Below are 17,534 nucleotides of genomic sequence, written 5' to 3' on the forward strand. Positions count from 1 at the left end.
AAAAAAAAAAAAAAAGAAAAAGTATACAAATTAATATTTACTGCTATTGCTATTAATCTAGAATGTTTTGATGTTTCTCAGTTCTGGTTCCAACATCCATGGAATATACATACATAAATACATATATATATGCATCTTTTGCTCTTCTGTAATTTATAATTACCTTAATAAGACTGTTATTTCATTCAGATAAAAGCAACCATTTTCTATACTTCTACATTTCTAGTTACTCTTTTGTAGTATTATCAAACTGTTTTCAAAACCAATTTTTCAACTATTTTGGATTGTTTCAATGAAAGACAATATAAAAACAAAGTTGCACACTGATATTACTTATACTTCCAAGTATTCTATTTTTTAAAAATAATACAAGGCAAAACATACAAACTCTTTTGGATGAAATGAAGGAGCAATTCTCTAGCCAACACTATCTAATAGAAACTCCTCTGATGATGGAAATATTCTATCATCTGTGCTGTCCAATATGATAGCCACAGCCCAAGTGGCTACTGTGCACTGGATATGTGGCTTGACCAACAGAGGAAGTAAATTTCAATTTTACTTTATATTAATTAAATTTAGTTAAAATAATCACACAAAGCTAGGAGCAACCACGCAGCTCTAGACTGTTGTAATCAAATCCTTCACGCAGTACAGCACTGTACTAATGTTACTGAGGCATATCTCAGCATTAACTTCATTAAAAGGTTACAGAGTTAAAGTCTGTAATTTAACAAAACAAATGTTAACAAATATCCATTGTCAGGAGAGTATTAATAACCAAATATTCTTCGAATGGGGGACTTCTATGATGAAGCTAGTCACAATTACCATTCCTAATTTTCTCTTCTGAGAAGCAGGTTGGCCAGTGGCATTTTAATTCTTCAGATCTATGACTTGATTCTTTGGGGCCCTTAATGGGCAACTCAGTATCATGAAAACCAACCATAAAGCCACATTTCCGAACATCTCTGTTGGCACTACTGAGGCCCTTTGATACTAACCAAAATAGCTATAATTTACTCTGTATAAAGGCAAGAGAACTTGGTTTATGTACCCCACTTCAGCCTGGATTTCAGAGGTGGATGGGGGTGGAAACATTTACATATAGGAAGTGGTGGGAAAAGCTAAGAGGGTATGCATGTGTGTGTACCCAAGAAATGTGTACATGGGGTAAAAATGAGAGTAGTATCACAAAAGATTCCACTTTCCCAATTAGTCTTCTCGTAGTTTGTGTTAATTAAGAGGTCCTTGCTGAACCAGCTCTGGTTGTCGCCCTACCCTTTTGTTGCTCTTTTCTGTAGTTAATCTTAATTTGCTACTAGAAAGAAAAAGATATAAATACTTAGTTGTGACAAATACTGAAAATTCTGCTTGTTTTCACAACTCCTTCTTCTTTTTTTTTTTTTGTCTTTTGTCTTTTTTTTCCGTGTCCAGCAACGGATCGCAATCCTCAGTGTTGCCCCCGTACCGGACCGGGACCGGCAACGGGATCACAAACCTCGGCGTTGCTCCCGTGCCTCGCTCAGCCAGTGAGCGGGAACCGGTCTGTATGTGGGATCCGAACCCTCGGACGGGAGCGCCGCCGCGCTTCCCAAGCGTCAACTCCTTCTTCTTAGAAGCAAAGCATAAGAAGCCAACAAAACAAATGACTACAAAAACAACAAGCGTACACCTCCATTTTGTGTCCTAGGAACATCCACCTGAAGGAACAGAGTCCTCTTCCAGGGTTCACAAGGACAGAGCCTTGTTTCCCTCCAGGGAGCATCCTCTCGAACTCGCCTCCTCCCAGCAGTGTGGCTTTCAGTCTAGTTCCAGACTAACTCTTCCCCACACCATCCTAAGAGCAGAGATGATGGGGAGAGGAGGGGACACTATCGTCTTTCTCTCCAAAACCTGATGCTGGAAGTGATGTCACTATTGGAAATTCTACATATCTGATAAGCAGCAAACATATGTGCTGCAGTCTGCATTTCAGCACCAGGCATGATCTTGCTGAAGTTACTGCTTTCTCTTGTCACTAGAGGCTCTGCCTCAGGTACAACAGGGAGCTCACCCCACTTTACCCCTGTAGTGGGGGCAAGACCCACTGGGGGACCATAACAGCTTTCCAGCTTTCTTCCTCTTAGATCACCTTCCCACCCCACAACTCCCAAAGTTAAGATTTCACCAGGATTACACAGGCTAGGAAAAACTAGCTCGGTAGCACACACCCTACTATTTTAGTTTTGCCCACTCCTAAACTGGTCTCTCTATATAGGACATTGAGACTTGACGTTTATTTTGGTAGAAAGAAATTTACTCAAGCTCTTCCAAATATAGTATTTAACTCTCTATCTCTACCCTTACCTCCACTAATTTGTCCCCTGGTTTCCTCAATCAGTTTCTCTCAAAAGTCACCAGCTTGAGAGACTTCCCCAAGCTCTCCTTGCAGACAAGCAACTTCATTCTCACCCCTCAAACCTGACAGCCTTGCCCCATGTTGGGCAAACACTTCACTGAAGATAAATTCCTCCATGGGCTGATCTCCTGAGTCCTTGGGGCTTCCCAAAACACAGAGTCACTGCAAAGACAGTTGTCTAATTAAATGAAAAAAATTACGTTTGACCTATAAAATTCATACCAAGGATGGTATTTCAAATAATATAATTATTATAAAGAATAAGTAAGAAAAATGGTTGGGGTAGAAGGGCTACTGCACATAAAAGTTAGGGTAAAGATTTGGTTGGGAAAGGTTCAGAAGTACCAGAGAATAAAATGAGAAACATGAAAGCAAAGAAAGCCTAAGAATACCTCAGTCTTTTTAAGCAGTTCTCCTGATACATTACTCAGAAGCATCTATGTTAGCCTGATAAATAATGCAAAATTTAAGTGTTATGATAGGTGGAAGAAAAGCACTGGAAGAAGGGGGTGAGAGAAGAACTCTCTGTTAACGTTAACCTGTCTGTTCATTGTTAATGTTCTTTGGTTCCCCGATGTATGTGTGTCATTTACTAGGCACTAGAGAAAAAGTACCAGCAGCAAGTGACCTAGGCCTCCATGTATCTTAAAACTAGAGGAAAACTGGTATTTCACATCCCAATTGTGATTTGGCCCACTTGAACTAAGTTTATCAACCATGAAAGAATTAACAGAAATTTCATAATTATCTGAAATAAGTATTTTTTCACTTCTAAGCAACCTACATGAAGAATTACTATATAAACTAAGAAACTCCCAACACTTCCACAAAAACAAAAATATATACACTACTTGGGACTCAATTAATGATCCTTAAAGAAGCTTCAAAACAATGTTGCTAACCAAATATTGTTTGTTTTAGGCTTATCATTTGCGTTTCATTAGACTTTTTCTCAGTCTAAGAATCAGACTTTGGGTGTGGCCTATAATAAACACAGTGGTATTCAAACATCAATATCCATGTCCATATATCTGAAATAGATATCAAAATCATTGCCTTACTCTCTGATTTAAGGTTGCTGATGTCTTAATATTTCAGTTTTAAATTCATGCAGAAGGAACTCTGAGCCACAGGAATAGAAAACAAAGGGCATTTTCCCATAATAACTTCTAGCTTACTATTTCCTATTTAAATTCTAAAATTTGTATGGAATTCAACTTAGCAAAGTTCTTTGGTGTTTTAAACTAATGTTACATATGGTTAGTTGGTCAAGAAACAAAAGACCCCTATTTTTTCCAAAAGAAAAAAATGGAATATACATTTAATGATAAGTATAGAACACCTTAGACACTTATCAGATTACAGCATGCCACATATGCTTAACCTAAATCCAAAACAAAAAAGTACTGACATAAAAAAAAAAAAAAAGAAACTAAATTTAAAACATTTAATCCAAATAAGTAATGGAGTAAGGTAGTCTTCATTAGTAAACTTACATTTTATATTTTAACTAGAATAGTGGTAATTCAACAGTTCCCTAAAATGAAGGCAAATATTTGACTATATTCTTAGGCTGAAGTCAAAGTGTAAAAGGACTGCAGACAACTCAGGAGAAGCACTGGGTCAGGAACGCAATCTCTATTAATTAGGTATCCCAGCTGGGCAGTGGGTCTGCAGCTGTTAACTTGATCAATGACTTACCTAAATGTCATCTCTACTGATTCGCTTATAAATTACCAGCAAGTGAGACTAATGTACAGGTGCTAATTTATTTAAACTGTTCTCTACAGTTCTACGTAGCTTTATAAACTGCATCTGGCACCTAATGTTAGCTGTCAGTTGTACTTAGACATGCCTGTCCTAACGACTCTGTTCATTAGAAGTGAGCACAAATTATGAAATATTGTGAAAAATGATACATCAAATGGAATGGGCACAGCAAATCAATTAGAGAAACTTCATACGGCATATTCACACTTAGGAGAATAAAACATTCTGGTTTCGGAATGAGGTCTATAATACCAATTAAAAAGTAATTGGTAGACTTCAGCAGTGTTATATATCAATTTGCTGGCTTTTTTCCCTGAAATTCTATAATAATGTAGAACTTAACTTTTAATTCCCAAATAAAGACATTGGTAAATGAAAGTGCAAGTCTGTACTCATAATATTTAATATAACTGAAATGTCTCCAACCTAAAATTTATAACTACTACATGCTTAATTCAAAAAGAAAAATGTAAATGTCAGTGGTCCTCAACTTTCTTGTGTTTACAGCATGATTCTGAGGAAAAGATTCTTTGATGGTACATGGGAAAGCATTAAAAGACTAAACAGATTAGCAATCATGGTTACCTTACGTCTGCTCTAGCATAAGTGTGTTATAATGTCTATAAAATTCCACAGGCCTTGGCTGCACTATTCACCTGGCTACCCTCTAGCCTTGGGGTCAACAAGGGACACTGTTTCTGCCCTGCCTCTGTAACACACTCATGGGCTTACTTCTTTAGTTTCCATATGCATAAAATCCTCTTTTGTAACTGCTTTACAATGAATAACAAAACCCACACAGCTCAATGTTCCATCTGACAGATTCCTCCTAACAGTAATGTATACTGTTACAGCCAAAAATAATTTTTACATACTGATCAACATTTGGCAGTAATCTGTGATAGGTTTATTTAACAGGAGTTGAGAACCATAGCATTAAGGTCTATTCTCAAAATATTTAGCATGAATTTAAAGTTCTTTCAGCACAACACCGTATACATTACTAATTGTGAGAGGCTACCTGTTTTTCTTCCTGTTAGATATTTTGAAGGTTATCAGTAGCACCATAATAATGGTTCATTGGGTAGTTTATTTATTTTCAATATAATTCAAGAAATTAGGCAAAAATTAAACTATTTTGAAGTGGAGAAAATCTATACCTTCCAATAACTAATTTCTTGTTAGTTAAGTTGCTATTTTGCCAACTAAAAATAATAATTTTATATAAATTTAATAAAAAGATTGATCATTAATTATAGCAAAGTAATTTTTAAAAAATTCCAACAGATATACAATACTATAATAAATCTTCTAAATGATGTAACTTTAAAATGAATATCAAAAGTGACAAGCAGAATTACTTTTATTCAAAAATTTTATCCATCACATTTCTTTTTATTTTACCAACTCACATCTGTACTCTAGCCTTATTAAAATATGGAAACACTAGCATTTAAGATTAGCTAGGTATAACTTCCATCCATAAAGTATATATGCTGTATTTAGTGAGGTCAGATTTCTGTTCAAACTCAACCCTCTGAAATAAAGTTATAAACCTAGAAATCAATGAAAAAGACCCATAAAAAGCTGAATTAGCTGACATAAATTCATGGTTTTTTACTTAGTTGGAAGAGCATACAGGTACTTATTCAGAGTCCAACAGTTCTTAGTTTTAATTCATATGCCTAACAGGTTTAGTTATGCCAGAAGGCTGGAAGGCAGGTGAGAGCAGCTAGAGGCAGTAACAGACTTAAGACATCGTGACAGGAAAGGAGATGACAAGAATCAGTAACAATCCATAGCCAGGCCATTCAGTACAGGGACAAACATGCACCATGAGCCACAGTCAGGGGTTAACAACCACACTCGAAAGGAAAATCCTAAGGCATCGTGAGGTTAAATTATACTCACTATACTCTACTAAATAAGACTGGGGAGATTATAATTTATTTTAGAAAATGTTATCCAAAAAAAACAATCTCTGTAAAGTGTGGAAAAAACACAGTCTTTGGATACAGAAAGACTTTCTACAGCCTTGGTATCCTCATGATAAAAATAAAAAATAAAAAAATAATAAAAAAGATACCTACCCCAGAAGGTTTTTATAAATATTAACGTGTAACAGGCTCCTAGATAGCACCTCAAACATACATAGGTTTTCCAGACATGGTGGTAGTTTTCATTACAAATTACAATTAAAAATACGTTCTATTTATCTGGAATATTCCCTTTTGTAAAACATCTAATTTCCTGATCATATTACATAAGAGAAAAATTACTGTATCTAGTTTTAATTGACATTTTAAAGGCCAAACGTATTATTAAAAAAATATAATTTCTAAATATTGCAATTGCAATGGAAGCTTAAAATACTTACTTGATTTTGATAAAATTATTTTTGTCTTCAGAAATAACTAAGTATTTTTTCAGCAAGGAAATACTAAATAAGATTCATTACACTCTTTTTCAGTTTATACACACAGCTGAACCTCTTATAAAAATAATAGCTTCAAAAACATAAACGGAAACTGTAATGGGTACATAATCTTAATGGTTTGATAACTGTTGGGTGTCACCGTCTTCTTTTGCTTTTTCATCTACTCAGGTGCCAAAGGAGTCCACTAAATTTAATAAAATGTCAAAACAGTTAATTGATATAAAATGTGAGACTCAGTGAAGCCTATCAATCACTTGCAGCAAGGTGTAGCACAGTAGAATTGTCAGTGGTGTCAAGGAAAATGGCTAACAGTCACTTCCACACGGGCTTTTAGGTATGGAGCTAGGTGAGACACAATATCAACCTACAGGACGTAGGTGATCTCCCCTGTAAATCAGTGATAAATCAATGTACTCAACAGTATCTCAGATGATTCTCCCTAACATTCAGTCTCAGGTGGCATGAAAGACTTGTGTGACAAAGGCAATTATAGAACTAGTGATTCTAGTTATGGTAGTTGTATTTATGACTATTAATAGTAATGAGAACAATAACACATCGCCTCAGTCTCATGCTCCTTAGTTATATTCTGAGGTAGGCAAGAACGTATTATTTTGGAGATGAGAAAATCAAGTGATAGAGCTGTGATTTGCTCAACATTACATTGCTAGTTAGGACACTTCAGGAAATCTCCTAATCCCAAGTCCTACACCTTTCTTTCATTATAATTTTAATGAATTTATCAAAAAAAGAAATCAATTTAATAACAAGGTTCTACATGTTCTGCATTTATATTCCTCACAACACAAAAAATTCAACTTCATTTTTACAAGAGTCTACATATTTTAAGAAGCAATTGAATGTTTTTTTGGATTAATTCATGATTTCATTACTTAATACGCTAAATTTAAGGGAGATTTTTATTATATTCCCTTAGCACAATGACACAAAATGACATCAAGTTATTTTCACCACAGACACACACAGTTTTAAAAGTACAAAATAGCCGTCACCACCCACATTTACATAGCAGTGGTAAAGGTTTCTTTTTTTGGAAAATAATTCTATATTTTGAGAACCACAACTAAATATATTGTAAAAAATGTTTCTACCTGATTGAAGGATAATGTATTCACTAAAGCATAGGATCCTTTTAGATTTTTCTAAATAATATTAAAAGAACACTGTAGATGGAGTTAGCAGGTTATCTGTTGTAAACACCTTAACAAAAAATTTTTTAAAGATATTTTAATATACGAAATGACTTGTTTGAAATCTGAAGTATTCTTGCTTAAATGCATTTCACAAATGGTTTTGGCTATCATTATGTTAGCACTTAGATAAGTAGTATAGAAAAACCAGTTTTTAAAATATATAAAATAACTAATGGTTAGATCTGATACAATGGCACCTAATTTACCTATGTGAAAACTATAGTAGGCCTAGAAATTTTAGGTAATTGAATTAAGTTATAGGCCACATCTACTCTGTATAAATTAAATCCTCATGAAAATAATTTTAACATACCAAACTAATGTTGTGAATAAATATCCCAGCAATGAACCAACCACTCAAAACATTCATTTTTAATACTTATAGTGTGGAAATGTTTATCCTTTCAGATAGAATTACAAAACTGTTGAGTGATTCTGTTTTTTTCAATAAGCTAAATATGCCCTATGTACATCCAAAAAAGGTAGTTAAGAGCTGCTCCAAAATGCCTGTAAACTCGGTTGGGTAGTGAGATCCTCCTGTTGAGAACAGTTACTCAGGAACACACAGGCCATAAGGAGAAAGTGAAGGACCATTTTTAAAAGCAAACAGTAAAAATACAAAAAGCAAACTACCAACAACAAAAAAACCCAGGTCCAGATGGCTTCTCTGGTGAATGCAACCAAACCATAGAGGAGGAATTAACACGAATTCTTCACGAACTCTACAGAAGAGGAGAAAATGCTTCCTAACTCATTCTATGAGGCCAGTATTACTCTGGTATCAAAATCAAAGACATTATAAGTAGAGATACTACAGACCAATATTAGAAACAAAAATACTTAACAAAAGGCTAGCACACCAAATCCAGAAATATATAAAAAGGATTATACACACTGACAAAATAGGATTTATCTCATGAACACAAGGTTGGTTTAACATCCAAAACTCAATTAATATGATATACATACCAACAGATTAAAAGACTAAAACCACATGATCCTCAAAAAGCAGAGAAAGTATTTGACATATTCAACACCCCCTCATGACAAAAACATCAACAACAACAAAAATTCAACAAACTAGGTATGTAAAGGAACTTCCTGAAGCTGATAAAAAGCATCTATGAAAAGCCAACGACCAAACATCATACTCAGTGGAGAAAGACTAAATGCTTCCCCCTAAGATCATGAACAAGACAAGGATGTCCACTCCTGTCATTTCTATTCTACATTGTTGGAGGTTCTAGCCAGGGTGATTAAGAAAGGAAAAGAAATAAAAGGCATCTACATTGGAAAGAAAAAAGAAAAACTATTTTATTTGCAGGTGACAATATCTTATATACAGAAAATCCTAAGGAATCCACTAAAAAAACTATGAGTTAATAAATGGATTCAGTAAGGCTGTAGGTTCACGATCAATATACAAAAATATACCAAATATGCACAAAAATCAATTGTATACACTTGCCAAAAATCCAAAAACAAAACTATTTACAATAGAATTTTTTAAAAAATTAGGAATAAATTTAGCAAAAGAAGTGTCAGAATTAGATTTTGAAAACTATAAAACATCATTGAGAGAAATTAAAGAAGATCTAAATAAATAGAAGGACATCCCATGTTCACAGATCAGAAGACTTAACGTTAAGATGACAAAACTCCCAAAATTGATCTAGCTATTCAGCATAATCGCTATCAAAATCCTAGCTTGCCTCTTGGCAGAAACTGACAAGCTGATCCTAAAATTTCATATGGAAATTCAAGGGGCACGGAATAACCAAAATGATCTCAAAAATCAAGAACAAAGTACCTGTATATCCCAATTTTGAAACTTACTGCAAAGCTTTAGTAATCATATATAGATCAATGGAATAGAATTGATAATCCAGAAGTAAACCCTCACATTTACAGTCAATTAATCTTTGGTAAGGGTGACAAAAGAATTCAATGGGGGAAACAATAGGCTTTTCAACAAATGATGCTGGAACAACTGAATATCCACACATAAAGGAAAGAAGCTAGACCCCTACCTCTACCCTACCCTACCCTACACCACACAAAAAAATACCTCAAAGTGAATCAAGGACCTAAATGTAAGAGCGAAAACTATAAAACTCTTAGAAGAAAACATGGGGTTAATCTTCATGACCTTGGGTTAGCAACGGTTTCTTAGGTATATAACTGAGAACTAAAAACATGCTTGCACAAAAACCTGTGTTCATAGCACGCATGCTCATATTAGCATTATTCATTAATAACCAAAAATGGAAACAACCGAAATATCCATCAACCGATGACTTAATTTTAGAAATGTGACATATCCACACAATAAAAAACTATTCAGCAATAAAAATGAAGTACTGATACATGCTACCGCATGAAAGAATGTTGAAAACATTACGCTTAGTGAAAGAAGCCAGTCACAAAAGACCACATATTGTATGATTCTATCTATATAAAATGTCCAGCATAGGCAAATCCATAGAGACAGGAAGCAGAAAGTGGTTGCCTAGAGCTATGGGGAGGAGGGAAGTGAGGAGTGACTGCTAAAGGGTACAGTTTAATTTTGGGGTGATGAAAATGTTCTAAAATTAGACTGTGGTCATGGCTGCACAACACTGAATAGATTAAGCACCAGTAAACTGTACACTTTCAATGGTATATGAATTATGTCTCAATAAAGAAGATATCAAAAAAAGGAAACAGCCAAATAAGTTGTTTCAGGAGAGAAGACTTAGGGGAGCAGAGATTATATTCCTATTTGGATGACTATTTGTGCCAAGATGCTCACTATTCGATTATATTCCTATTTGGATGACTATTTGTGCCAAGATGCTCACTATTCCCCTGTATTTTTAAAGGTACATGGTATAAAATGGGGAAGGAGGAGATTTTATTTTGTTTTCGTCCTTTTCTTTAATTCTTAAAAAAATCATATTTTTTGAGAATGCAGATGATAGTTAGTTTCTATCCTTTTCTTCCATTCTTTTTGAAAATCGTAATTTTTTGAGTATGTACCTCTCTTAGCTAAAAATTACCTATACATTCTGGACAATGTCAAATGTCTATGATATATGAAATAAGACACATATAAAAGAAGAAGACAAAGTTCAAATTTTGAAATCTTAGAGCTTCTCCCTTTTTCCATATTTACATATTTAAACCTGATGCTTAGCCATTCTGTGCCTCAGTATCCTCTTTTAAAAACAGAGCAATACCTATGTTATCTATGATAAAATTAGTGTTATGAAAATATAGTTTTCTTAATATACCTAAACACAGTCTAGATTATCACAAGATTCAAAAATAGAATAGCAGCTACAAGGTTCACGACTCCAAATCACCTAGACCTGGAAAGGGTAACAAGAAATCCTCTGGTTGAGTGAAAAATGTTGGTCTGGCACCTTAAAGAGATATTTCAGTACCATTTACAAATAGGAAGGTATACAAAAAGACGGGAATTAAATTTAAATGCATAAAATAACAAAATGACTTAAAATAATATATTTAAAATCATATAAAAATATTAAATCTATACAAAGATGCCATTCTTCAGTTAAATATAAAATATCATGGGATGTTTGATGTCACTTTTAAAAAATAAGAACAAGCTTCAAAGTTGTTGAATTTAAGTTCTTACAACTGGGATGTCCACCCAAAAAGTATTAAAACACTGGGCCAAGGTTTACTTACAGGATTTCCTATAAACTCAACTCTATTTCCATACCATCTATTTTATCATTTGGAAAGAAAGCTGACTTTCCCAAGACTACACAAGAAGATAAAATTTCCAAATAGTGTATAAGTATTCATAGTGGCTCCCATGACCTCGAATCAAGAAAAGTATTCATTTCTTATATAAATCTATAGCTCACCATACTTTGTAATGCTTCAAAAACAAAGAGGCATGGTTCCAACTTGCACCATATATATTTTTTTATTCTGACAGTTTGATTAAAATTTACACAGCTAAGGGCTCATGCTGAAGTTCAATGCTTTTAATATCTAAAATTCTATAGCAATTACTTTTCCAACAGAGTAACTGTACTTACATCAATATCTTCTTGGGTAAAAGTTTCTGGATCTTCTCCCATCATGTTGGCTAAATGTCTCTTTCCTATGTTGAACTCTTCAATCTGCTTTTTAATAAAATCCTCTGTGTAAGTTTGACGTCTTGAGGCTGCAACATTTTTCTTTGTTGTTACAACTGCAGTATGTCTTAGCCTTAATATCTAACAGAAAATACAAATAGAAAGAAAAGAAAATATTTTAAATTAAATGGTGATCTTGTAGGCCATTCTCTCTAAATAAAACAGGATATTCAAGCAGTTGTCTTATTTATTATGGTACTGTATTCAGTTGACAGGAGTTTGGAAACAAAGTAAAAGGCCTGTTAAGAAAGTTGTTAGAAATTGTCTCCTGCTCAAAAGCTGGCTTAAAAGTAGTTTAAAGAACATTAGCATTTTAATACATTAAAACCCAAAATATTCATAAGTGGTATGCTACCTCCTTATCTACTTATAATCATCCATATTTAATACTGACTGGTCAATGTCAGTGAGTCATGGTATGTGACACACATGGAACAAATAGCAAAATACCACTCTCTGTAAAAGGGGCAAATGCATACTCAGCCAGAAACTAATGAGAGCTACCCCCCATTCCTTTCTTTTCTTAATCAATTTTTCTTCTTTCCTCCCCTTTCCTCAACAATGCTGCTTGGGTAAGAAAGTGACTTCACAGTAACAACCTCCAGCAGAACAACCATAAACTCCAAAACAGTTTTGACCTGACTGGGCAGTTTGCACACTAGCCCTGACTTAGCTTGTAACCTCATCATCTGATGACAAGGCCAACTCCCCTTCATTTCAATCCTTAAATCTCCACCCCCAGGAGAACATGAGACACATGTAACATACATAACACCACTATGCGCATGGGTGCTCATCCCCACTTAAATGTGCATAGAAATAACACAGCCCTTGTTAAATGTGTATAAGTTCCTATAGCTAGATCCTTAAAAACTGTAACCTCCAAATACTTGTGGAGCTTGTTTTGGTTCTTTAGGCTACCTTGCCCCTGGTTTGCACAACCCAATAAGCTCCTTTCTGTTAGAGGCTCAAATTGCTGTCTTTGTGTTTCCATTGGCATACACTATATAGACAAGGACCCTGCAGGTGCTTACCCATAACAAATTTGGCAACCCAGATGGGACACCTCAATTAGCCAACCAGTGGTGAGGATGTGGCAGTTGGGTCCTCGGGAGAGATATGGAGGGCTGATCTCAGTGTGCACTGAGCCTTTTTGCTTGGGAGAGCTTGGCTGAGTGGTGTCCCTCCCTTTGACACCTGCTCACGGACTCTGCCACCAAAAGGTTTGAGCAACAGAAATGAGACAGCAACTGAATAAGTACCATTTGAGGGTTGAGTACTTGGTCTACAGATAGGAATCAAATGAGTAGCAATTCAAGTCCCTACCAACTGGCCTGAACCTTTAGAGACTTTCAATCCTCCCCAGGTATTTCCTCTGAGCAACTGGTATAATATTAGGGGTAGCCAAATAAGTGTTCCTGATTATAGTCCTTTAGCAAGTATTTTGAAAAATTGGAATTACTTTGGGATATGACCCGCTAAAAAGGAAAAAGATGATATTTTATTGCAATGATGTTTGGCCTCAATATAGTCTGGGGTCTAGAGAAAAATGGCCAGAAAATGGATCCTTAAATTATAATACTATTTTGCAGTTACATTATTTTTTGCAAAAGGGGAGAAAAATGGAATGAGATCCCACATGTGGAAGCCTTTATGACTTTATACTATAATAAGAATTTCCATAAACAATCTTAGTAATCCTCTCATTTCCCTTTTCTTTTTTGTTTTTTTTTTTTGTCTTTTGTCTTTTTCCGTGTCTGGCAACGGATCGCAACCCTCAGTGTCGCCCCCATACCGGACCGGGGACCGGCAACGGGATCGCAACCCTTGGCGTTGCCCCCGCGCCTCGCTCAGACAGTGAGCGGGAACCGGTCTGTATGTGGGATCCGAACCCTCGGGCGGGAGCGCCGCCGCGCTTCCCAAGCGGCGCACTTATCCAGTGCGCCACCGGGCCGGCCCATCCCTTTTCATAAACATAAAAATCTCCTTACATCTACATTGTCCACCAGCATCAGCCCTCTCAAATCCATGCCTTTTCCCCTCTGAGAATCCTAAGTTCACATGACTCTATAGTAATTTGACACGAGTTACAAGAGAAAATAGAAAAAAAAAAAAACATATAGGACAAGTATTACAATACCCAATTAATGGTAAAAATTATGTTCTTAAACTCTTTTAAACTAAGACAGTGAAAAAAACTGTTTCTTCCTACACTTTAATGGGTAAAAAATGGCAATTTAAAGTTCCATGAAACTTTACAGTTAATTTTTCCTCAAGAGAGCACAAATGAGTTTCTCCTTTTTAAATATATTGCTAATGGGCCGGCCCGGTGGCGCACTGCTACAGTGCGCCGCTTGGGAAGCGCGGTGGCGCTCCTGCCCGAGGGTTCGGATCCCACATACAGACCGGTTCCCGCTCACTGTCTGAGCGAGGCGCGGGGGCAACGCCAAGGGTTGCGATCCCGTTGCCGGTCCCTGGCCCGGTACGGGGGCAACACTGAGGGTTGCGATCCATTGCCGGACACGGAAAAAAGACAAAAGACAAAAAAAAAAAAAAATTAAATATATTGCTAATGATTACATTTTATTTGTAAAGATTGTAAAGATACAGTATTACTATCAGTGAGTAAAAACATGACCGCAACTTGCTTATGTAGAGTTAGTCTGCTGTTTTACAGACATAGCCTGCTTTTATACCACTGCTCCCCCTGCCCACAGCCAAACACCAACAGCACCAACTCTGGTTAGCAATTTTACCATCTTATGTTTTTACTGTTTCCTAGGGTTTTGTCTGTTTGTTTTTTATGATTCCGTATCTTTGAGCAAATTGCTTCCCATACTTAAAGTGAAGAGAAAATGAATTTCTGCCCCCCAAATCATGACAAAGGCATTAATTTGTGGCTGAAAAGCAGATAATACAGTAGAGATAATTCTCCCAAATGTTCCATTACCAAAAGGATGATTACACTGCTAGATTTGTAAATAATGACAAAATGTTTTAGCACATAGCTGGAACAATCCACTCATAACAAAGGTGAATGCACAATTCAAACAAAATCCAGCAGATATTCTCTTAGGTTGTTACTGCTACACTTCCCACCAATCACCAACCACAGTCCTCAGGAGGAGAAATGAACCTCCTAGTGTATGAGTATGTGGCTCCATTCACTGAAGGAATTCTAGAGGGAGAGTAAGATCAGGGAGGAAAGTGATGAAGTCAGTTTCGGGAATGGTGAGTTTGAGATGTTTGGTGGACATCCAGGAGATGGATATCCAGGAGGCAGAGGGCTATGTGTGTGCACAGGAGAGACCTGAGTCAGATACAGGTATGTTAATACCATGCATGAGACATCACGTTGACACCATTAGAGTAGAGGAAATGGGAGGCATTAGTGTTAAAATGAGAAACTTCTTTTCTTTTATACAAAGAAACAAAACAATTTGTAGGAGAGGGAGGACAGGCAGAAAGGTAAAGTTACTTATGTCTTATGGCCACTATTTTCTTTGTGAAACGAGAGAAAGTCTGCTAAGAGCAGGGGTTGGTAGGTTTGATGGACTGAATACTTCACATTCAAAGAACAATGCTACATTGGTTGTAAAGTGAAGACAGAAAAACTAAAAGAAAAAAATAAAGAAAAAAATTTAACTATCCATTCATGCTTGGTGTGAGCCAGAAGAATAATACAAAAGAAACAGATTGGAATTTATATACAATATCTGTAATATTTTCTTTGTCAATTATCTTTTCTCTTCTTATATATTTCCTTTGTATGTTTCAGTGGTTTGTTCATTATACTATTTAGTTCTAGAGAGCTAACATCTACGGCAGATTGTACCCTTCGGTACTATAAAGTTTTCCACTCCCATGTAATACTTTTATCTTGAAATCAATTCTGTTGGATCATAATACTGAAATCCTTTCAACCTCCTATCTACATTTCCCTGGAATATCACTGCCCATATTTTTCATTTAAATTTTGGGCCACTTTAGATTTTTTTTTTAACCCAATCTATGTTTTTAATAGATGAGTATATCCTACTTATATGGGGTTTAATAGCTGCTCTGTCTTATCACTCATCTTATCTTTACATTTTTTATGTTCCCCTCCTATTTTCTTTCTTTTTCTATATGGAAAAGAAAGGTTTGGTTTTTAAAAATTTATTTTGATCTGGCAATTTGGACAATAGACAGCCTGCACTTAATTTACTAGTGACTATTAATATGTCTGAATAAAATCTTTAAATGTATTTTTCTACCAACTTCAGAAATAAAAAAATATCTACTGAATTCTCACCAACTTATTCTGCTCTCTTCTCTAGTCAAGGCATTTATCTATGTTCTGATCTCCATATATATCAGCTTCTCTTAGTCCTATTTCTTGACTCTTGTATCTGCATTCTGTATGATTTTTAAGCCTTTACTCCATGTTTTTTTCCCTCTTTCCGCAGTGTCAGTTCTGCTCACTGCACTCACTTTGGTTTTGTAGCTTTTATATCACTGGTCTATCTTCAACGTTCTTGACTCAAAAGTTTCTTATCTCATAGAGTTTATTCCTATCACCCAACCTTTTTAAAAATGTCCTTGAGGGGCCGGCCCGGTGGCACACTGCTACAGTGTGCCGCTTGGGAGTGTGGCGGCGCTCCCGCCGAGGGTTCGAATCCCATATAGAGACCAGTCCGCTCACTGGTTGAGCGCAGTGCGGGCGCGACACCGAGGGTTGCGATCCCGTTGCCGGTCCCAGTCCGGTACGGGCGAAACACTGAGGGTTGCGATCCATTGCCGGTCACGAAAAAATACAAAAAGAAGGAAAAAAAAATGTCCTTGACATTGTAACATAGTTGTAGTAGAATATCTCTTCCATGTTGTTGAGTAAATATTCCTTTGTATTTTCTTCATCTATCTCTTCTACATTTTTTCTTTTCTTCTTTTGTTCATACAACATTTTAACATCTTCTCAAACAAAAGAGTTGATTTTTGGCTTGAAGACTCCTTTCTTCACTTGATCTATAATTTTGTCAGTCTCTATTCTCCAGTGTTTCTGATACCAATTAGCAGCTACCCTAGTTTTAACATAAATGAGGTTTAAATATATTTATAAAAATTGTTCTTATTCATTTAGATAAGGCTTAAAAAAACATGTCCCAAATTTGCTATTTTTCATAAAATCTCTGGGACCTTCACCAAAGACATATCTATACAGTGCTTAAGAATATGAGATTCTGGAAATTCATATTTATTAAATTTACAAAATTATCACAGCATCAGTACCAGGTTATTGAATATATTTATTAAATGTTCTGAATTGTTCCATCAATGATTTCATATAAAAATATTTACAGTCAAAGGAGTCCATTACTCACTGGTACAAATTCATTAAGTAAAGTAAGACTGAGTATGTGAAAAAACAGATATTTAGCTAAAAAACATATGCTAGGATAAGAACAACTCCCAAAAAATTTTCTACAGGTTCCATTTCTAACCGAAAAGCTATGACTAGAGAATTTTCCTCAGACTTTGTGTTTATGAAATAGTATAGATACCACTTGACAGATCTGTTTCTT

The 17,534-nt window shown here is 35.6% G+C and overlaps 1 protein-coding gene across 1 annotated transcript in view; it reads right to left on the minus strand.

Moving 5' to 3' along the window:
• The window catches only part of MRPS9 (mitochondrial ribosomal protein S9), a 77,567-nt gene that overhangs the window by 52,733 nt on the left and 7,300 nt on the right, over positions 1-17,534 (minus strand). The window contains exon 2 of the mRNA XM_008567465.1: positions 11,875-12,054. Coding sequence (XP_008565687.1) covers positions 11,875-12,054 — 180 coding nt within the window. The remainder of the gene's footprint in view (positions 1-11,874; positions 12,055-17,534) is intronic.

This window comes from Galeopterus variegatus, unplaced genomic scaffold (genome assembly GCF_000696425.1).
Source record: "Galeopterus variegatus unplaced genomic scaffold, G_variegatus-3.0.2 Scaffold321, whole genome shotgun sequence".
Classification (NCBI taxonomy): domain Eukaryota; kingdom Metazoa; phylum Chordata; class Mammalia; order Dermoptera; family Cynocephalidae; genus Galeopterus; species Galeopterus variegatus.